General features: G+C 33.9%; 1 protein-coding gene across 1 annotated transcript; it reads left to right on the top strand.

Annotated features, from left to right (window-relative positions):
- The first annotated feature begins 165 nt into the window (after nucleotides 1-165).
- On the top strand, nucleotides 166-22,454 carry DNAJB14 (DnaJ heat shock protein family (Hsp40) member B14). The gene is made up of 8 exons (XM_026672690.2): nucleotides 166-617; nucleotides 4,906-5,080; nucleotides 6,679-6,824; nucleotides 9,244-9,426; nucleotides 10,004-10,098; nucleotides 10,994-11,103; nucleotides 14,596-14,768; nucleotides 16,747-22,454. The coding sequence occupies exons 1-8, from the start codon at nucleotides 485-487 to the stop codon at nucleotides 16,869-16,871; spliced, it is 1,140 nt and encodes a 379-aa protein (XP_026528475.1). The 5' UTR covers nucleotides 166-484; the 3' UTR covers nucleotides 16,872-22,454.
- Nucleotides 22,455-24,176: the final 1,722 nt, after the last annotated feature.

The following is a 24,176-nucleotide window of genomic DNA, read 5'->3' as shown; positions in this document are numbered from 1 at the left end:
TGAACCGTTGAAACCTTTTAAAAAGCGGAGTTGGATTAAAACTCAGCACTTTACAAGCAAACGGAGCAGGCCTGACTGGCGAGCTGTAACGACCACGGGCTCCGTGTGGGAAACCGACCGAGCAGCGAGCAGAACCTGCGTTTTAATCCAGGCAGTCCCGGCGGCGCGTGCGCAAAGGCAGCTCCGCTACCGGCTGCAGCGCTTCCCGGAAGCGAGAGGAGCAGTAGCGGATCCGCTGTTTGTCTCAGGCCGCCGCGACGTTTGCGGGCACCGGGTCCTGGGGAAGGGAGGACGATGTGCCAGAGGAGCGCCGGCGGCAGCGGCCTAAAGTGAGCCTTAAGGCCGTGCGAGCGAAGGCGTCGCCGCCGAGTCAGCCCCGGCGCCCGGTTTCCTCGGCGCCCGTCCGGCTGGCCCCGCCGCTCTGGCCCCGTCAGGCCCCTTTTCTCTGCGCTGCGGCGGGCGGAGGCGGCGGAAAGAAAAGCCCATGGAAGGGAACCGGGACGAGGCGGAAAAATGCATCGGGATCGCGCGAGAGGCCCTGGAAACCGGCAACCGAGAACGGGCGCTGCGTTTCCTCAATAAGGCCCAGAAGCTCTATCCGACAGAGACCGCCAAGGGTAAGCACGGGTCGCCCTAAGGCCGGCGGGGAGCCGGTAATAGCCAGCCCGGAGTCCTTTCCTTGCGGAGCATCCCCGCCGCTTGAGATACGTCAGTCTCGGTTAAGGGACGATGGCCTCGCGCGCTCCTTCTCTTCCTTCCTGGGTGGCCGGGCCGGGGCCGGGGTCTTTACCCCAGATGAGGTGGGAGAGCGAGGAACAGGCCGAAGCTTCATCAGCATCGAGGCTCTTAAACAAGGTCCTTAGATAAGCTATCCTTCGTAGACTAACCCACGTTCAACCCCCTAAAGCTGTAAAGTAAACCATAGCTTCCTAAAAGCAACATTTTGGCTTGTCCTTTGCGATACTGTAAGCCAAAAATCAGACCCTGGTTCAACAGCAGAAGTAGCTTGGAATACTGCGCTGTAACCAATTTGCCACTGAGGCTCTCTAATAAAGTTATTTATTCTAACAAATAATTAAGCCATGAGAAAAATAAAGGGAGATATAACTAAATCTAGTTTATATTATTACCCTTCAGTATACCTTTCCATACCTTTTTTTCAATGCAAACCATTTTTCCTTGTACTGTGGCCAGATACCATTTCAACACTCCCTTTTAAAGTCTTGTCTACCCATTTACTGTTCTTTCATAAATTTATATTCTAAATGTATTTGTATTATTTTGTGTTTTCTTTATAATTAGTAGAATGCAGACCCAAAGCTTATTGGCTTATAAAATAATATTCAGTTTAGAGATCATAGCTTACTTAAAGTAGTGTGAACATACTTTGGGGTTAAACTTGTCTTTGGTTGCAATTGTGGCATATTGGCCAAAATGTGCCAAAACTATCTTGGATAGTTGATAGTGATAATAACAATATTATCTTGATATTAGCAAGCAATGCTACATTAACAAGGACATAATCAATGCTGGTAACCTAACAAAGACTGTTTATTAGTTAATTAGTGATATGGTGTGTTTATGAGCTCACAAAATTTGGATAACCTACTAAACCATAGTTTTTATTATTAGATTTATATTGCACGTTTATTTATACAACTCAAGGTGGTCTACACAATTGTTCCCACCTCCTGTTATCTGGCCCAAAGTCACCCAGGTGTTCTAAGAATGGACTAGAATTCACATTTCCCAGCTTCTAATCTAGCATTTTAACCACTACAGCAAACAATTTAATGGATTAAATTAACTGTGGATAGCTATTTCATGTGAACATAACCACTGATGTAATGAAATGTGCAAACTCATCAGTTTCAGTGAACTATGTTTATGTGTAAAGTACTTTAGTGTTCTTGCAACGTTTTGTATTTTCCACTCTCCTATCAGTGATACTCTCATTTGATTCACATTTCTCCCCTTTTTTGATGTTCTTGCTGTGGAAGGATGAGTTATCTAGTCTTTCTTGTACTCCATTTTGTCTTGAGGGCCAACTTGAAATATAGGTTAATATAGACTTTTTAAGAAAACGTTATAACTTCAGTTAAACTCCAAAATAGTTTTATAATACAACATCCAAACAAATGTCTAAATTTGCAATTTCACAGTCAAGCAAATTCACCAGCTGACAATTACAGAGGCATATAATTGTTGAAACACATCAAAGGCATCATAAGAATAAAAAGGTTTATTAACATTTTCATTCTAGTTTTGAATATATTGCTTGAAAATGTGTTATTCTTTGATTATAGTTTATGGTTTTCACTTGGGAAAGGGAAAGGGAGAAAAGTGAATGAGATATATTAAGAAAAATTTATTGGGTATATTCGAGGTGCTGTTTTTTTTTAATTCTCAAATTATTTGGAGCTCTCAAAAATATTTGAGTTTAAATTAATGATTTCAATCCTATTAATATGACTTGTACTTTCTGAGTTGTTGATGAACATACTACAATAGCATTGTTGGAGATATCAATAATGCTTCTTCCTTTAAAGATTGTAAGCTGCTACTATTTATAGTAGTAGTTATATTGATAGAAATTAGCAGGTAAGGATCAGCATTAAAACCAGCTAATATTTTTATCTCAAGCTGTTATTTGAAGCAGTTATTTAAAACGGTTAGGTTTTCTTCCACTTATTATAAATGGATTATAGATGGAGTTTTCCGTCTCTATCCTTATGTCATTCAAAGCCCTGTAAGTTTAAAACATAGATTAGCTAAAGCAAAATTTAGTTTAAATCATCATACATAGTGTATGCTAAAGCTTATTCAGTCTAGTGTGCTCTAGTGGTGAAGGTGCTCAACTAGGAAGGAGCAGAAGACCAAGCTCTAGTCTACCATCTATCATAGAAGCTCACTGGGTGTCTTTCGGGAAGTCGCTCTCTCTTAGCTCAGTACACCTCAGAGCTAGTCATTGTTTTCCAACTGTTTCTTCAGAGACTGTTTGAAGCTACAGTGGTGTTGAAAAAGTAGGGTTTATGACCAGCCCTTTGAATTTGAGGCTGTCACAACATCCCCATGTTCTCATAGACATGATTGGAGCACTTGGCAACTAGCAACTTTTACAATAGTTGTAACATCCCATCATTATTTGCAACATTCCCTGCTGGCTTCCCACAAGTAAAGTCAGTGCAGAATCCAACAGTAAGTTGCAAGTCATGGTCACATGACCTTGCAATGAACAACCACAGTGATTTGCTTAAGAGCCACCGCAGTTGTAAGTTGGTCATGGTCATGTGAAGTTTCAATTAACAACCACATCACCTAGCATTGGAGTTGCTGGTCCCAATTGATGTCAGTAAGTGAGGAATAGCTTTTCCATTTGTAGTGTTTTTCTTGCTTTTTTTTTTTGTAATCAACTAAGTGTTGATCCACTGGTTGTGTGTGAAATTGACCAATCATCTTGTTGCCCAAGCTTGACATTGTGGGCTGAGAAAGACTGACTGGCCCAAAGTCACCCAGCCAGCTTTCATGCCTAAGGTAGGATTAGAGCTTGTGGTCTCTTGATTTTTACCCTGATACCTTAACCACAAGACCCAAGTGAGGACTACCTGTGTGAAGAAAAGTAGAATACTGATTGCCATCTTGAGCTGTGGCATAAGCTGCATGATGTATCTGAATCAAATAAGCGAACTAATAATTGCATACTGGGTGAAGGCATGAGTAAAAATATATGGGATGCCTTAGGTTAACAAAAAGAGAAATTCACCATGGTGCTAAATGTATTTGATAAGCTGTTAATTGTATGACATTCAGGGTACAGCAGTAGATTGTATCTTAATCTTTTTACTACAACAAGAAACAATTTACAGTTAACATATTTTAAATTAGGAATCTTAAAACTGACACTACAATTGCCAAATATTTCATTAGCTCAGATCCTTATCTAGATAGTAATTCATTTTCAAAGTTACATTATGTTAACACCTTGATAGCAAGCAATGAAATGAGAATATTTCATTTAGTTCATTAAATTTAAAAATTCTATAACTGCATTGGCTACTCCACACATATGTGATTAAATTAAATAACTTCATTATCTCAAATTTCATTCATATGTGCATTGTTCATGTAATCATGCATTTACACAAGTCTGTTAATGTTAAATTAATACATTATAAATAAACTCAATTGTTACACAGATTTTTATAGTTAGCCTTGGTTTTCTTTTATTACTAGCCTAATTTTAACTTGTAGCTACATGACAATTACTTTAAATGGTTTAACTATACACTTACTTATATGTGAAAAATTTCTCCAACATGCCCTCTCTCAGAATTTCTAGCTTGATGAATATGGGCTGCTTTTACATAAATTGTTTATATTTACTATGTCATTAAAAAAAAATTCATTAATAAATGATCATATACCTCTTACAGTGATTTAGATTATATGAAATGACTGTGCAACCACTTGGGTATTAAATGTTACAAATGTCTCCTAGATGATTGGCAGTGCCTACATTTATTGTAAGAGAAGAGGCTGATGTTCTTTGTTGTTTCTTTTCAGAAAGAGTAAGCCTACAAATCTATGCATGCTTACTCAGGGGATAGACTCATTGTACCCAGTGATAATTACTTTTAAGTAAACAAATATAGACTTGTGCTAGCAAAAGCAAGTACTATAACTAGATAAAAGTCAGATTTTTTTTTTTAAAAAAATGTATATCCCTACGTTATTAAAGATTGGAGCATGAAACCCTTCTCAATTTATTTATAAACAATGTACAGTGGTACTCTGTGTATGTATGTGCATTTCTACATGAACACTTGACTTTTGTATCTTCTCTTAGAACTGGCATAAGTGATGGGAATATTTGAATGTTTCATTTTCACTTTTTTTTCTCTTTAGTGTTATTGGAGGCAATTATGAAAAATGGGAGTGCTGCTGGAAGTGGTACTCACTGTCGAAAACCAGCAAGTAAGAATGATAAAAGTAAAACTAACAGCATGAAGGACAGCAGTGCATCTGCTGCAGGTGAACTTGGCAAGACTTACACCAAGGAGCAAATTGAAGGAGTACAAAGGTATTGATTGCTCTATAACACTTCATTAATGTAAAAATTAAATTTTAAAAAAATGTCTATAGGTAAATTAAAAAATACCCGATTTAGCACAAAAATGTGCTTTAAACTGTTTCATTGTACACTAGCTACAAGTTTGTCCTGATCTTTTTTCAACAATTTTAGGGAAATTATGTTTCTTACAATGATGATTTTAATGTCAGAGCAACCCTGAGTAACATGGTAGTAAACAGAATGAAGTTATCCAGTGAGTTTCGTAACTGAGTAAGAATTTTGCCTTACATTTATCATTTGCAATATAATACTCTTTATTGCCACACCAACATTGGTTTGTCTTGTTTTCAAGCAGAAAATATTTTTAGAAGTATTTCAACAATACGTGGAACACGTTGCTCAGTCTCTAAGTGGTAGTAATAAGAAATGTAAGAGAAAATAGGACAGCTAATCAATTCCATGTGCCTGAGTTTAGCCTATTTTGCTCTTCTCCCTTCTAATAATGTATGGGTAGGCACAAATATAAGCACCCAACGTAGACTTGTTTTCTTCTCTGCTGTGTCCTATACACAAGAGACAGTGCTCCCTTTCAGATTGTTGTAGCTCTTCAACTGAGTGTTGCTCAGTGACAGTTTGACTCAAGCGGGAGCTGGGAAAGATGCAATAGTTCTTTACTGATTGCATAAGTATGAAGCAGTTATGCATGAAGAATAAGAAGAGAACAAAGGGGTGCTCTTTTGGTTGTTGCAAAGGAAATCTGATAATGTCATAGGAGTCTTTCATTTCAGACTTCTAAAAAATGAACTTGGTTTTCTAATAAAGAAAAAGCATCTTCACAACTAACTAGTAATGTTTTGCTCACTCGACTTCAACTAACTCCCTAATCCATTATTTTTATGAATAAAACAAAGTTTTGTTATATTATATTACAATAAAATAAAGTGCTGTTTCTCTGAGAGAGAAGACATGAAACCTTTCCTTCTGAACTGACTTACTCTGGTCCATTCTGGAATAGTCGTGCTATCTATCCCTTGGGTGTTCTTTATTTTATAGTTTCTAGTGTTTGAAACATCTTTCTTAGTTGTTGCATCACTGACCTGATAATACTTTAATTAACAATGAAGATAATACTAATAGTATTGATAATGTTGAATAACATTAAAAATACAACTCATGTAACTTTGTCAGGTGACTGAATCTGGATGCACCTATTTTCTAGATGCTTTAATCTATCAAGAAAATAAATTAAATATATTAAAACATACTTTTATGTATGGGTTTAAATATTTGCAAGACTTTGGGAAAAAATGGTAATTGTTTCCCAATCAATCTTACATAAATAAATTTTAACCTCTGAAAAGTGTTCGTTGTTGTTAACCACAGGCACTTGCATCTCAGTTATAAAGATTTAGTTGAAATCATAGTGCTATAGATATCTGCTAGAGCATACCTGGTAAAATAAGTGTGAAGTCTAAGGTAAAAATATCAGCTCTAGAAACAGTAGGAAAGTTATGTAAGCTTGAAAATTAAACTGCTCATGTTGTGTTTTGAGATTTAATGTGCATTAATGTTTGGTCTCTAAAGAATTACTTCTTGTTATTCTGCAGCATAAAAATATGTAAGAATTACTATGAGGTCCTTGGAGTGTCAAAAGATGCAGGTGAAGAAGACTTGAAGAAAGCTTATAGAAAGCTTGCTCTGAAGTTTCACCCTGACAAAAATCATGCACCGGGAGCAACAGAAGCTTTTAAAAGTAATATTTCATTATTCTTTTATAAGGAAATGCTCCAAGGCAGAACTAGCTATCACTGCTGACCTACTGATTACGTTACTTATACATCTTTTTAAAGCAGGATGTATCCAGAAATTTATTCTAATGGCAATTAAAAAATAATATGTGTGAGGATAAAAGTTCAGTCCAACTTCAGTCTTTTGTTTGCCCAAAATGACCTGTCCATTCTACTATGAGGAAAATTCAGTTAGCATACTTACAGATGTATTGGCCAAGTACCTGTTGGTTTTCATTCTACTGTTGGATACTTGATTCCATCAAGCATACTCAACCTTTGCAAAGAAGTTAGTCAGCCTGAGTTGGCGAAAGAAAATTAATTATAAGCTGTATGCTGTATATCAGCTCTAGAAACAGTAGGAAAGTTATGTAAGCTTGAAAATTAAACAGTAACCTGCTCATGTTGTGTTTTGAGATTTAATGTGCATTAGTGTTTGGTTCTGAATAAATTGTAAGTTCTGAATACATGAATGAAGTACATGTAGTCCTCACTTTACGACAATAACCAAGTCCAATTTTTTGTTAAATGAAACATTTGTTAAATGAATTTTGCCCCATTTTATGACTTTTCTTGTAACAGTTGTTAAGTGAATCATTGCAGTTGTTAAGTTAACGTGGTTGTTAAGTGAATCTGGTTTCCCATTGACTTTGCTTGTCAGAAGATCATAAAAGCTGATCACATGACTCAGAGACACTGCAGCCATCATAAATATGAACCAGTTGCCAAGCATCTGAATTTTGATCGCTTGAATATGGGAATGCTGCAGCGGTTGCAAGTGTGAAAAATGGTCATATGTCACTTTTTTCAGTGATGTAACTTTGAACGGTCACTAAATGAACTGTTGTAAGTCGAGGACTATGTATATCAAATCAGTTCTGTCAATAGGTACTGAATTACATAATGCAAATATGGGGCAGTATTACAGCTTTGTTGCAGAAAAAGCTGTGATAATGTACTATATAACAATTCAGCTACAGCTTTGGGTTTCAAGCCTTCTGCTCTAAAAAGAAATTCACTGCAGTTTTTTAAATCCTCATTCTTTGCAGCTGCTCACTCTATTTTGTGGTTTGTTTTTTTTACATTGGTTGTTATTTCTTTTGAAAATGCTAAAAAAGAGCTACAGTTACATCCTCTCTAGGTTGTAAACAGAAGAATAGGTGTGTTGTAAGACAAAATCATTTGAAAACGGGTTTAAGAATTAAAGCCATAGTAAAAGAAAAAGAACAGAAAAAGAACAGGCACTAAATAACAAAGTCATTATTTACAGTCAGTTTTGATAGCAAATCTACTTTAGCCTTCTTTAAAAGAAACTGCAGCTGCAGCATAACAAAAATGGACTTTGTCGTTTAGAATATATTTGGAAGGAATCTGTTTTCAAGATGATGGATGCTGTCTAGGGTTTCAGAGATTCTTTAATGGATTCTGCTAGATTCAAAGAGGGGAGAGCTCAAATGGTAGCAGAAGAAAGATGAACAAGGTAGAGAAAATCAGCTTTGCATTTCTCACTGATCACCTACTAAATCCAGAGTTCCCTCTGAAGGGAAGGGAAGTAAAAGGAACCATGTTTTGGAACCAAATAACACTAAATCTTTCAAAACATTACTTTGGGTTTTTAAGCCAAATTTAGCTACATCTATATCAGCCTTTTTAATTGTTTTTGTTTACCAAGATCTAATATAACTTTCCACATCTCAGGAAGAATGCTTTTTGAAGGCAAAAATATCTTAGGAATTCTAGATTTATAGAATATTTAAATTAAATAGCAAAATGTGATCAAATATGGCAGGAAAATCTATCCATCATCTTTCTTCCAAAAAGGAAAAAAAAAAGCTTTTCAAAAATTAGTTTGTCACATTTCAGGAAAAACTAACACTTTATTTGGAAGGTGATACCTTTTGACCTTCATTTCTGTTATTTACTTGTAGCATATTATGAAACTTGCTACATTTTCCAGGATAGTGTGCAGAAAACAAACATAAAAGCAATTTAAATAAAAAGAGTTACATGTAAGTTTAAACAAAATTGGTACAAAATAGAATTTCTGTCATCTCAAGATTTTTTGCACACATTACAAAACTAAGCAGTTCAGGCTGCACAATTTTTTAAAACAGATGACAGGAATGGTGCACATTGCAGCAAAATTTTATTTTGGTTTTTTCCTCAATTCCCAAAAGGGGAAAATACAGTATGCAAAATCACACATTGCATTTTCATGGCTGTTGTGTTGTGTGGAAAAAGATATTGCAAATCATGCTATCTGGGTGTATATTGAATTTTTGCTTTCTGATCCAAACATTTTGATTTTGACTTGCTGGACAGCAGTAGTCATATCTGTATTTATTTCAGATTTTTTTCTTTTTTCCTTTTACATTCTACCTTCAGAGATTGGAAACGCATATGCTGTGTTAAGTAATCCAGAAAAACGCAAACAGTACGATCTCACAGGCAGCGAAGATCCCTGCAATCAGCCAGGCAATGGTAGATTTAACTTCCACAGGGGATGTGAAGCAGATATCACCCCAGAGGACCTCTTCAACATGTTCTTTGGAGGAGCCTTTCCAACAGGTCTGTTTAGCTGACAAAAATAACATTCAAACTTTTTGTTGCTCTTGTTATCTGTAAAATTGACTTAAACTCTTTCCTAAAATAGCTTTCATTTGTAGCATTGTAGCAAAGCAATTAAATACTATGTGTGTTGACAGATTATAAATTATAAAACTGCTGTAGGACAAAAATAGAACTCTTTTGAATTGCCTCATGCAAGGATGGGCAACTTTTTGATCAACCATAAAAATGGATAATTAACATTTCTCACAAGATTGAGTATTGCAGTGAGCATGATTGCATGCAGGATGAGGAAATGTCATACAGTTTGATGGCAGTGTATTCAGGGTTTTTTTTGCAATTAAAGAGCAGAAGATAGCTTAAGGATTTTTTGTTTCTTTTTATGCTACACTAAATTTATTTTAAAGTTTATGCTATAAGTTTCTATGTCTTCTACATCTAAATAGCATCAAACTGGTTTGACAGATGTGCTTGGAGAAGGTTCTGCAGGTTACCATTCCTAGATTCAAATAAAAGGTTTCTAAAACATTATTTTTATATTTAGGTTCTCATCAGTTCCCTCTGGTTTTGTTTATAGGAAGCGTACATTCTTTTTCTAATGGACGGTCTGGGTTTAGTCACGATAATCAGCATCGTCATAGTGGACACGAAAGAGAAGATGAAAGGGGTGACGTAAGTTTCTTCTGAATAACTGTTTCCTCAGTCTAATCTGGGGTGCCTTTCTGCATATTAAATAAGTGTGCAAGTAAACAATACAAATTGAAATGCTAATAGTGCTAATATAGTCTAATCTACATGATGGATTCATATGTGTGGTTTCTGAGGAATAAAGGTTACGTGGGTTGCCCCTAAGCACCAGAGGCCATTGAGGGGGAGGGAGGAGTTCCATTTAATACAGGGATTTGAAAAGGACATTTCTGTTGAAGAACTACGCTCCTTCCTTTAAACAATTCTTAAAAGATTTTATTTAATCACCTTAATATATTGCAGCCTGATAAAAGCTGTATAATTCTGGATTGTGGCTATTTAGTGATATGGGAACATGATATTGGATCAGTTTCAAGACTTGATTTTGTAGATTGTTATTCTGTACTGTTTTCTCAGTCTGGATCACATTAATTATGGGCATAGTGAATGTTCTGATTTCAAAATTCAATTATGTCAAGGAAACATAATATTTCAGGTTCAGAAGACCAGCAAAATCATCTAATAGGGTTTTGAATTTGGAATTGTTTGAACTCAGAACATTTTACATCTATTTGGCAAACCATAGATTGTTGAGATTAGAACACATTTTGAGGAAGCCTATTTTAACCCAAGGTAATGGGTTTTAAACATTGGTAAGTTACAATTAAACAATATTAAACTTAAAAATAGATTATTAATATCACAAGATTTATTAAGATGCACAGATTTCAGATGGTTTTAAGAAATGAATTTATAGGAATCTGCTATAGATACACATTTTCTGTTTAGCTTTTATGGGCCGGATAGATTCCTTTCAGTTTTTAAAAAAATAACAAAATATCCTGCAATTCTTTTCATCGATTGTTGTCTTGTTTTCCAGGGAGGGTTCTCCATGTTCATTCAGTTGATGCCAATTATTGTGCTGATCTTTGTTTCTTTACTTAGCCAGTTGATGGTATCTAATCCTCCTTATTCCTTATATCCAAGATCGTAAGTAACAATACTTTATAATTATCTTTATCGCTCCTACTTTGTTAAGTCACCAACTATAAATAATTCTCATTTATTTCTTGCATCTTCTTTTACCATTCTTTCCTTCCATTCCCTCTTTGGCCCTATCCCCAAAATAACAACTGGGTATATATAGGATATTTATTTTTTGGTACTATATTTGATGAACCTGAAATGGATTGTAGTCCACAAAATATATTCATAAATACTTAAAAAATACATAAGACTCTTTGTCCTTTTACAAAAGAGCAACTTGTCTATAAAATTGCTATTTTAAATTCATTCTGTTGGTTCTACATTGTTTAGGTCTTGTTTATAGCAACACTTTTTTCTCTGTTGTATGCATCAAATCAGTAACAATCCTATTTTGTAACAAGGAGGAATGCAATCTTTTCCTTTTGTACATTTTTGTACTGTAGATATTGATCTAAAAACCTGATATAACTAATTAAAAATCCAGGTCTCCTCGATAGCACGATGGAGGTAGATGATGCTGTCTAATTAAATGTTGTGACCATGCATGGATTTAAGTTAGAAATGAAAAAGATACGAAAGACATTCTATGGTTTTATTGTTTATCAAATTTACTATCTGAATGACTCTGGGCAGTTTATAGGTAAAAGCTATAAAACAATATGAAAAAACATGATTTAAAAAAACAGAGTTTAAAAAGTGAAGGAGCACTTCAAGACACCAGTCACCTCCAAGGTTGCATGCCACTCTTGTGTTAAAATCAAATGTTCGATTTTTAGAACTGGAATTCTGGGTGATGGCAATGAAGGAAAGTTTGCATTTGTGAGAAATAACCAACTTGCTAGTTTGAATTGTTTTAAACAATACATTTTTGTAGCTATTTCTGATAGTGTTACTAACGTTGATTAATGTAATTGTATATAACAGTAATTGGCAAATGTTGCTGTATTAAAAGCTAAATTCCAATTGCACGCTAGGATAGTGCCTCTGGCCTCATAATTATTATTATTTTTTAAACAAATTTTTATTGATTTTAAAAACAAACAAAACATAAGACATCAAAGTATAAAACCTCCTTTCTCAAAAATTACTTATAAGTTTTAACAAGGCAAATAAAGCATTATTTTTTAAAGCATAGTTCCACATTATCACATTTCCATTTAAACACATATATATCTTTTCCAAATTTCTCATTGTTTCTCCCTTCACTTTTATTCAATTATATTTCTTTCTATCAAGGTTTTATTAATTCTCCATCAAGCATAAACACACAAAATACAGAACATAAAACAAGACATAAAAAGATAAAACCTTCTTAATTATTATTTATACATGTCTTTTCCAAATTTCTCTCCCTTTAGTTTTATTCCTCCAAGGTTTTATTAATTCACAATCAAAACATAGCTAACCAAAACACAAAACATAAAACTTCTTTTGAAAAGTGGCTTAGCCCGGGGTTACATCTTTTTTTACAGACCTAAATCAAATTCATGCTCACCTTATATACCATTCATATCTTATTAACCATTCTATATTTTCTATATAACTTCTCCCTTCTTTTCACTCTCTTAATTATAATTTGTTTATTTCATCTTATTTCAAAATCATTATGTTTGTATCTTTTGTCCGTTCTTTTCCAATCATCTATTTATCTCTTCTCTTTAGCAAAGAATTTCCCCTGTAATCACTTTTAAGGTGTGACGCCTTTCCCTAAAGTAACACTTAAAATAATACATAATTTCTATCCTGATTCTGCTTAGTACATTCTACATGTTGCATTTTGGGGAAAAAAAGAATAATAAACTTATAATATAGTTAAGTATATAATTTCCATTCTAATTCTATTTAATAGTATAACTAAGCATTAATCATTTTACACATTCTCTTTAATATTTTATTAAATATTGAAATCTATCATTATAAAACATTTTAATATTTTAATATTTTGTTAAATCTTATAGTATTCCAATAGACTATTTCAAATGCAAATACTACAATACTATCTTATGTACTCTTGCAGAATCTTTCTTAAATTATACACTATTCTTTATCCTTTATCTATAAAAAAGATATCTTGTTTCAGACCGTGGCTTCTTTTCCCTTTTTCCCTCCCTTTCTTCTCCAGTCTGATCCTTTTGCCCCCCCCCCTCTTCTAACCTCCACCTTTTTAGCTTCCCCTCTCTGTTATAATTCTCTTTTCAATTGCTTTCTAACATTGTACCTTTTTTTCACCTTATTTTTCTTTTTCTTGGTTTTATTGAATCTTAAATTCTCATTTTTCCTTCCTCTCTTCCTATTTTGTTTCTTAATCAAACTTTTTTGTCCATTAAAAATGGCTTCCTTTTCTTCTTCTTCTTCTCCTTCTTCGTCAAGTATTTGCTGGTACATAGAAACCGCCATTTCTAAAAAGTGGAAGACAGCTCCCAATGAATTCTTGCCACTTTGTTCTCTTAATTTTTCATATTCCATTTTTAGTTGATCCACAGATGGTGCCATTGTAAATTTTTAAGAACAACCCAGATGTTTTTAGTCTTAAAGTAATTTGCAAATATCAAAGTTATCAAACAATCCAAACAGCCAGAGATTATTTCCTCTTCTTCTCTTTGCAACTTTTCCTGGGGCAAAATCCCAAATATATTTTAAAGCCGTATTGCAATTAGTTGTTGGTCTTATAATCTTCAAAGCGTCTCCTCCAATCAGTTTTTAAAGATTTTTTTTAGTCCTCTCCTTCCCACTTATAACAAAGAGCTTGTTTTTACCTTAAAGAAGCAGGTTTTTCTGTGCTCATTTGCTTTCTCCGTAAGGAAGGGGAGTGAACTTTCCTTCAGCACTTTCGCTGCTGTAGCAACTTTTTTTGGAAACAAATGTATCAATCCAAAAGTCAGGTTTCCAGAGTGTTTTAAAAGTAACTTGTGTTTATGTGTATTTATGTATTGTTTGTCTTGAAAAATAAAACTTGTTTTAAAAAAAAAAAAAGTAACTTAATGTCCCTGTTCAGCCAAGAAAACGTCTCCTTCTGTCTTCCTTCTGCACAGTCTTATCCAGTTGAAGATTCCTTTATGGCTGCCATTTCTGACAGCCGCTCCACCGCCTCAGGAAAAAGGAGTCTAGACGGCTGGGGAGGGGGGGTGCGATATCCCCAGACCCCTGCCCGGATCTCCTCTGTCTTCCGCTGCCTCTTCGGGGCAGCGACAACCCCCAAATCCAGTTGGATCGGGGGTACCTCAGCGGTGAGCGCAGCAGGGACCCGCAGAAAAGCGGATTCCTGCCGCCGCCGAAGCCTTGCAACCGGAATTGGCCTCATAATTATTGAGGCAGTGAATAACTAATGCAATATTAGTGGATTTCTAGATTTGCAGCAGTAATTATTTGCTTGGAAATTAAATAGTAAATGAATAATGTACATTATAGATTTGAAAGTCTTCTTGCTTTTCTTTACTAACTGTAGACTTTGAAGAATGCACCCATGCTGACAGTTGATATCGAATCTCTTTACAGGAGTTCAGGGCAGACTATCCAGATGCAGACAGAAAATCTGGGTGTTGTTTATTATGTCAACAAGGACTTTAAAAATGAATACAAAGGTCTAAATTTGCAAAAGCTGGAAAAGAGTGTAGAAGAAGACTATGTTTCAAATATTCGAAATAACTGTTGGAAGGAAAGACAACAAAGTAAGTTTTAACAGCTGACATTGAACATTTTCTCAAATATAACTATAAAGAAGTAGTGGGGAATTTCCTGAGCAATCTTGGCTGGATTGTTGGAGAAAAAATCCCTCCAAATTGTCCATAATTCACAGAGATTATATCAGTTGAATTCTTCTAGCACTACCTTTTTGGCATTTTATATAAAACTAGAGGTTACGTAAGTTCCATGTATCATTTACAAAATTTCCAGTTCTGTTTTACCTCAGTCATGATTACTTCGTGATTCTCTTCATTTTGCCTCCCCCTCCCCTTTTTTTTTTTTCAAATATGAGGATAAAAATAGCAATAGTGTTTAAACTTATGTACCACTTCACAGTGCTTTACAGCCCTCCCTAAGAGGTTTCCAGAGTCAGCCTATTGCCCCCAACAATCTGGATCCTCATTTTACCAACCTCAGAAGGATGGAAGGCCTGGTGAGATTCAAACCACCCTTTAGCCTGGTGAGAGTCAAACCGCCATATTGCAGGCAGCCAACAGGCAGCAGAAGTAGTCTGCAGTACTACATTTTAACCATGGCTACTATTGATAACTTTTCTGTATATTGTTAAACTAATTTGTGTAGAACTGCCTTCTATTAATTTAGTTCTTTGAAAGCACTAGAGTATGGAATAATGGAGTAAAAACTCTTGAGAAGGTCATGTAAACTATAAGTCCCTCGGAAGCATTGTAGCATTGGTGGCCAAGAAGCATTTTTCCTCACTACTGTTGCATCCTTGCAGTATCTATTAACTTCTTCCAAACAGCATAGCTTTTAACATTTTGGTCATTGTAAAAGTTCAATGCTATTTTTTACTATCATTTGTTACCGTTTGAACAAGATAATGATTGCTGATGAAGAAAAAGAGTTGTACAGAATCCCATTTGGTAGAAGTTTGATGAATGACATTTTTCTTCTGTATTGGAAATTGTAGTCAAGATGCTTGGTGAAGCCTTATTTTCTCTCTTTGCATACTTACCAGCTAAAGACATGAACTATGCACAAGGCATGTTTCTAATGAAAAAAAGCATAATTACATGCTGCTTAGGAGAGATGATTCTGTAGCAATTCCTAATGAAACATTTGAACTCAATTCCAATAGTAATAATAATAATAGCAATAACTAATAGCATATATGCACTTCCTAACCAAGTGGTTTATAAGCCACTTTCAAGCGTGGTTGAATAAAGTTGGTTTTCTGGGTACCTTTCAGTTATAGGTTTAATTGCTATGTGAGTTGTTATTTGCAAGGCAAGAAATTGAGAGGCTACAATTTTGTTAATATTCTGGTGCTGTACAGTTGAAGCTATATTTTATATTAATCATTGGTTCAGCTGCTAAGCTTCTTTCAGAAAGTAGAGTTGAATTTCTACTGATTTTCCTGCATTTATTTATATTTTGTTTGCAGAATTCTATCTTACATATTAAAATGCACATTTTAGTAATTACATACAATTATTGAATAAGGTCAACCAGAGGTTTCATATAGCACCTAACCCTAATTCTTTTTATGGTTAATCTGCTTGAGTTGATGGAGATATAAACTGAAGTTCAGTCCAAGCAAATGGGTAGTTTCTGTATTCAGTTGAATAACTGATTATGATATATATACAGAAATCTATCTGTAAATTTACATCATAGTAAAAAATAAGTAAAACATATTTAAAGCAACATGTAGAAGATTAAGATCAAAGCAACATTTCTATTATTCATAATTTGGATGGGCATCTTTTTCTCTGTCAAAATCTACAAGCTATATTTAATGGAATGATAATATTCCCTTTATCCATTTCTATTTTTAATGAAAACAGATATAAAAATATTTCACATTAAAAAGTAAATAGATTATAGATTATGAAATAGAAGAGACCATTTTGTTACTTGGCAATATGTGGAAGAACCTAGACTGGGGAAGAAGCTGTTTAAATTTGATTTTCTGACATATTTTTTCATTTATTTTTAAAGAAACCGATTTACTCTATGCAGCAAAAATTTATCGGGATGATCGCCTACGAAAGAAAGCAGAAGCTATTTCCATGGACAACTGCAAAGAGCTAGAACGATTAACCAGTATCTATCGAGGAGGATGAGCTAAATTTTTGACCTATACTGCTTGAAGTACATGCTTTCTAAGAAAAATACTATTTCATCATGACAACTGAAAAGGAGAGATGTAAAAAATTCACTCTGTAGCTATTTCCAAAACCTTACCCTGAAGTTTCAGTATCATTTAATAGCCTCTTTGTGTAGTCTGAAACATAGGACAACGATTGTTTGCATCATTGAATTGTCCTTAATATTTTACTCCCAAAACTTCTGAACTTTTCCACAAGAAAGAAAGCATTTTGGACAAGCACTTCCACTAGAAATGTAGATGTAGTGGTTCTCTTATTCAAATACTTGCCATGTAAATATATGTGAGACAATTACTTATATGTATATAAAAATGTTATGGACATCTGAAGGCATTTAGAATATTAAAAGTTTCAATCTTAATAGGTGGAATAAATAATATGACTACATTATTATTCAGATGTCAGGTAGGTGGAACTAAAGAAAATTGAGGTTTTAGGTTTCTTTTTTCATTTATTTTCTCCTCATTAACAAAATTAAGATCGGTGCTGGAAGAGAGAAATGTTGCATATTGAATGTACTTGAGTTCCTAATAGCAGAATATTTTGGTATTCCAAAAGAAATCAATTAAGCAAAAGCTGTTTTTCAGGCTCCTCCTTAGTTTGATTTTTATTTCACTTTTATTTAAATAATAATCATCCAATAATTTTTTTTAATCAGCTCCAATTTCTATTTTGCTATCAAAAATCAGTTAAGACAGTTGTTCTTAAAGTTCAGCCTTGTGCCTTTATTTTGTGGTTAGTTGGTTCATCTTATTTCTGAATTGTTGTCATCAATATTAATAGAAGGCATGGTCTTGTTCAAGGATGTTAGATAAAGTCATACTGTAGCAAGTTCAGGTCACATGTATATGAAGGGTTGGCACTAACGATAAAAGTGATCTAAAGATCATTTATGACATACTGCTTATATAACCACTTTTGCCAGTTTAAATTTAATGTGATTTTGAAAGAACTGAAGATAAGACATGGAATTTCAGAACTGAATTTATATGTTTATAAGCTACCATATAACTAATACAGAAAAATATTTATTTTTTACAGCCAATGTGGGATAGACTAGAAAGTAGCTTTCACATGAATCGGCACATCACTGTAAAATAAGGATGCCATTTTTAACTGAAAGATAGTACTTCAGACTTATTTCAGTGAAATAACTTGCATTGTGGTCTGCTACCTATAAAGTTTAGTTTTGAAAACCTGTAATTGTTCATAGGTGGCGCTTAAATTTCTTAGTACTGACTCATAAGGTCACATGAACAGTTTCATTACTGCTAGGGAACAAAAGCCTAACCAATATGTGAGGGGCTTTTCTTTTAAACAGATAAGTATAAAGCCACATTGTTTCAGAACTGCTATTTTAATAGTATTTCAACATTTTTGTAAAAAGAGAGAAATGTGAAATGAGTTTTGGGTAAAAAAAGCATTCTGGGAACATTCCCATTAGAACATTTGTTAGATAGCAAGTTTCTTTGTTGTTCTGAATTAGTTTAAAAATGAAATTCAGTTATGAACTTCACTGAAAAAAGCAAGCCTACTGTAATCTTATTTTCCTTCATCTGCAGTCAAATTGTTAGATAAATAGTATATGTAAGATTCTGTCAAATTATTTTAGTTATGTCTTCAGTTTTATAGAGGAATAAACAATACAGATTCCCTGTAATTTTAGTTATCTATTTCATTAATGAATTCAGCTTATTTTGAAGATCACTCAGGCTTTAGAGTTGCAAAAAAATTGTTTTTAATTTTGTGCTAAACTTAATATCATTATAACCTTAAGTTCCATATGAATACACCAACCTTGGTCTCTATCTGTTCCTCATAGAAAGAAATGGTAAGGACAGAAATAGAAAACATGGTAAATCAATTATTTAAAATGTGAATATTCAAAATTTTGTAAATTGGTTCTAAAATCAATTTAGATCACCTAATGTCTCATAAATGCTCCTTCACTTAATTCCAAGTAAAGAAGTTACAATGAATTCAATATTTTCTATAAATTCATGATTGCAAGTGTAGATAGTTTCATAACTTCCACACGATTATTTTTATTTGAATTGCATATTGGAACTGCACAGGAGCCTAACTAAATGTTGTGTGATAAATTTTTACAATAACATGTTCAAAAATCATTAAGCAAACTTGGACAAATTTTCCAAGTAATCTGAAGTTAAATGCATTCATGGTACTGGAATTTAACAGATTCTGCATTGATAGAGAAAGCTTTGAAAACCTGCAGTTTAGCCAGTAAATAAGCTGAATGTATATAAGACACTTCTGTGGTCATCAAAAATACTTGGTAACTTTCATTTGTTAGCTGATTTTCAAGATTTCCATAATCAATCTATGGGCTTGGATCTAAAGATGCATTTTCATTAGGAAGTTGTATTTGAAAGTGACTCTCTTTATATTGATTTTTCTCACCTGCTGCAGCTCACAATATACAGTAATACTTTATCTTAATCTCTTAAAAGCAGGTGCTTAGAAAATTGCTAGTAAGAGTAGTAGAAAGCCTGCTTGTTCAAATTGTGCCTCTAAAATCCAAGCCCACAGTGCTGAAATAAAACGGTGAAATTAATGGAACGTTCTCAAATAATATATGAGATTTGGATCTCCAAGGGTGAACTACTAGTTTATAACAGACTAATTAGCCCTATTTATGTGCAGATATATACTAGAATGCTTATACTTACAAATTGTATTAATTTATCCCTCTGGTCAGGGTTAAGGACGTAGTAAATTATGATGGTTATTTGCATCATACCTTCCTTTATGTTTCTAGAATTGGGATAATATTTGCTATATATGAAATGGATACATAATTAAGCTTCAATTTTCAAGAACATTTATTTTGCTAGAGGTATTTTCCTCTAGGATTAATAAGTGGAAAGCATATTAAATAGCATTAGTAATAATTGAAAACATGGACAGTATTTCACTTTAAACATAGCTTTCAACTATCATTTTAATCAGGATTTACTGATGACATAACTAAGTTTTATCTTCATTATTAAAGAACGTATATTCTTTAACGTGCTGATTTAATTGGGCTGTGACCTGATTGCCTTACACTTTTTATTTTTACTTGAAAATAGTCACAAGGACTATAAATTTGATGACGGAACTTTTCCAGGTACAGAAGCGTTAAATCATTTCCATGAACACCCTAATCTCAATTTACTCATTTTATTACCAAATCATTTTTTTTTTAGTTTTGGAAAAAATAAAGGGGTTTATATTAGTTAAAGAACAAAGGAAAAATAATTTTAAAAAGTCTTTCACCATCACAGCTATTCCAGCCAAAGATGAACTTCTTTTGAATGAATAAAAAGTTGGAAGATATGTTTATAGTTCTCTTGCAAATTGTCCAGTTCTATTTTCCATTCTACAGGTTACTTTAGTTTAGAGTTAGGGCATTTTGTATTCCTTTGACCTAAATGTTTCATGAATGGAAGGGTTACTGGCTTCTTTTAAGTTGCTTTGATATATTAAAAAAGAACAGTTTCAAGCTGTTGTTTCTTTCTTTAGAATGTCAGTTACAATCTCTGCTTACTGCTTCACTGCTTTAAATGCTGCAGTATACAATACTGTTTCCAGTTTTCAAAGCATTAGGGATAACTGCACGAGACAATGTGGCTATGATTTAATGAGCTATAATCCTTAGCAAAACCAAACTGGACTTCTGCTACTAAAAAATACAAAATATTCTTATTTCAAAATAATTTAAAACAAATATCAAAAGCTCTCTTCTAATACATCAAGAAACAATCCATCAAAATAAATGGAGCAATTGAGGGACAATCATATTTGATATGATAGGCAGATCTTGCAGTACAAGAATCTTTTACAGGCATAAAAATTCTATTAATAGCAACCTTACATGAACGTTTAAGCATGTGCTAAAACATGGATGATTGCTTTTTGTGAACACAAATCACCTGCTTAGGTTTCTGGATGGGCTTTTCCAAATCAGCCCCATGGAAATTAATACAGGCCACTCTACAAAAGTGCCTAATAAATTAGGGCCTCAAAGATTTAGATTACAACAGTTTTTCTGATTTACAACAGATTTTCTGATTTGCTGAATAACAGCACATCTCTAGATCATATGCCAGCTTTGTTAGAATTTTGATTTAAAAACAATATGCCTTACATTAAGGATTATGTTAAGGTTGCATATTTATATTTATTTATTTTGTTAGGTTATATATTTTCTTTATTTCTTTTCACTGCACCGAAGTCTTTTGGTTTGGGAACTGCTGCTCTTATAAATGACTAGGTATGTATGTATGCATCTGCGTATTGCTGTATGTATTTCCTAGTATCATACCTCCAACTTGTGATTGTATAATATTGTATGACTAAACATGTGCAGAGGATAGGACAAGTAGTAGGGATTTGGATGTCATGACAAGAAACATTTCCTAGAAATTGTCATTCCTTTTCTTGATAATCTTGCCCACTGAAAGGATACATCACTTGCAAAGAGAAAGTAGAAAAACAGAATCTTAATGGTGGATTGCTCAGTGTAAAGGTTGTGTGCAAATTCTTCAGTAAATATTACCTATGCTCATAATGATAGTTTGCAATAAGAACCTCAATCTGTGGTTTCATATCATGTCATTAGCCGATTTTAGTGCTAGTTCAGGTTTTTCAGATATGTTCAAATGTCTATGTTTGTATATGGGAGAACATTCTGGATGAGGAACAATCAGAACGAAGAGCAAGTCAATTCTCTTTTCCTTCTAAATTTCTCTCAAACTCTAAACAAATTTTCTGAAGGAGATATTCATGTAACACAGGAAGAAAACAGTTTGGTCATATGGGCAAACATTTGCTCATGAAACTTCGGATTTCACCATCTAGAACAGTGGTGTCAAACTCACATTGTCATGTGACATATCAGGACTTTTTTTCCCTCTTCGCTAAACCAGGCGGGGGTAGGGCCAGCACGTGACTCATCCAGCCCTTGGGCTGTGAGTTTGACACCCCTGCTCTAGTAGTTCTTACAGAATCTAGTGTTAATTAAACGTGTGTAGATTTGCTTTTTTGCTAAAGCTATACTTATTTTTCCATTTGAATAAAGTGAAATAATAGAGAGGTCTTACCAACAGACATTTCTTAACTATTTGCTAACCCTTCACATAACAATCAGACAATCTGTAGTTTGTTCATGAGGTTTTATAAAACTTGATTAAATATGCAGGTTTTAGTTGGAAGGGGTGCTCCCTGAGTATAAATAAATTTATTTTCAAGTAAATACATTTAGAATTTGTTTGATCTGTTTTGTCTGCTTTAAAAATATAAATGGACTTCAGTGTTAATTCTTGGAAGACCTGATAATGTTTTCAAACCAAGCTTTAAAAATCTGTCAAAGATGCCCAGTAACAAAAATCCTTTAAAATTTAGAATGGCATCTTACAAAAGAAATCTTATTTTATTTATCTGTACATTTATGGTTAGGAATAAAAAAATAAAATTTTAATTTGTAATGTACCTAATATCAGACTTATATCAAAATAAAACTATTTTCAGTGTGAATAGACTGTATCTAATTATTTGCCCAAACACATTCAGATACTAGCACAGTACATGGAAGCAACAGCACAGAGACTAAAATTCTCTTAAATCCTAAATCAGAGTTTACAATTCATAATGTTTAAACAAAAACTGTAAGTCAAATTAAGCCATCAAGTTAATGTGGTTTGTTTTGGCATACTATGTCAATATAAGTGTGTTTGTCAAATACAGTTTAATCTGTTGGGCAAACAAGTCTTATGCTAATCAGATACCTTTTATTCAATGGGATTAAAAAAATCAGATATTTTTAAAGTATTCTCAGTTTATATTTGAGTTAGTCCTGCTATGCTATAAAAACAATTTATTACATTTACAGAAGAAAATTTGATCAACAGAATATCTATTGTGCTTTTCTCCTGTGTAGCCATTAGTCTTGGTTTCCATGCTATATTCCAAAGATTCTCCCAACCTTAAGAAATTTAAAAGGAAGAAGAGAAAAATGATTACATGTTCAGTGTGAATATGTTTCTGCAGCCTTACTTATCTGCACAGAGGACAAACAAAGAATAAAATATAACAAAATTTGGATAAAAAAATAAAATGACTTTTTGCATGACAGAATTACTTCTCATAGCAATAGTTGCTGTTAAGAACTTGGTAACTCTGTTCATAGCAGGTTTCTAGCCTGAACGAACAAACCACTTCTTCATTGAAAGCTTGGTCACTAATAGGAGGTAGTAAAGGTATACCAACAAGTAAGTTCTTAAAGAAGAGGCATGAAGAAATAATGGACTAAGGTCTCAGGTTCATTCATTAAATTTTATAAAAACTCCCATCCAACATTAACATTAAAGTAGGCCAAAAAGGGTTCTAGAGTGTGTTGAACAAACCAGATTGAACAGATAGTTTACAGGTTTAAAAGGTTTTCAGGAAGGAACCCATTCAGTTGCCTATAGTCTTAATGGCAATTTTTAAAAAAACCAAATATTGGCTTTGGCTTTTTCTAGGCCTAGTAAGGAGTGAATGAAAAGAGCCAATAGAAAATAGAACCTTGAGCCAATAAGAGGCAGCATATCCAAATCCTCACCTGCAGTAGGATCATTCCTGTTACTATGCAAATAGAAAATGTGGAACTGAACCTGGAACCTATTGTACAAATGCACAATGAGTGAAAAAAAATCAGACAATATACATGTAATTCTTTATGTTTCAGTTTTCATTTATATTCAGTATAATTATGTGGAGATAGGATTATTTTCACAGCAAAATGCTTTTAAGCAGCCTGTCCTATTTAGGGGCCTTTGGCATCCTAGTCTTTTCCGATGCATCTCAAACTACAGAACACTGGCTTCTCCCCCCTCAATTTCAGATGGCTTTCGCAAATTTTTACTTTTGAAATCTTTATTGAATACCTACGCAATTCATTATAGTGGAGAAAGCCCTGTTTCTCACAACAAAACAGGGTTCCAAGTTAAAAAAATGACTTAGATCCAAGTGTGGAGGAAAAAGAAACTGATCAGGAAAAATATTCCTCCAAACTTTGAGCCACCAGTAGCATTTCTGCCCACCATTCTGCCTTAAAATGGAAGGCTTAGGACAATTGAGCCCAGAATTTATGTTGCAAAGTGAGAAATTTGCTATGTGAGTTTTGCCCCATTTTACGACTTTTCTTGCTGCATTTGTTAAGTGAATCACTGCAGTTGTTAAATTACTGAGAGGGTTGGTTAAATGAATCTGGCTTTC

The sequence above is a fragment of the Notechis scutatus genome, chromosome 4 (assembly GCF_049901735.1).
Source record: "Notechis scutatus isolate UNSWTSFEM ecotype Mainland chromosome 4, rNotScu1.2, whole genome shotgun sequence".
In the NCBI taxonomy this organism is placed as follows: domain Eukaryota; kingdom Metazoa; phylum Chordata; class Lepidosauria; order Squamata; family Elapidae; genus Notechis; species Notechis scutatus.
Note: the sequence above shows the minus strand (reverse complement) of the source record. Positions and strands in the feature narration are given on the sequence as shown.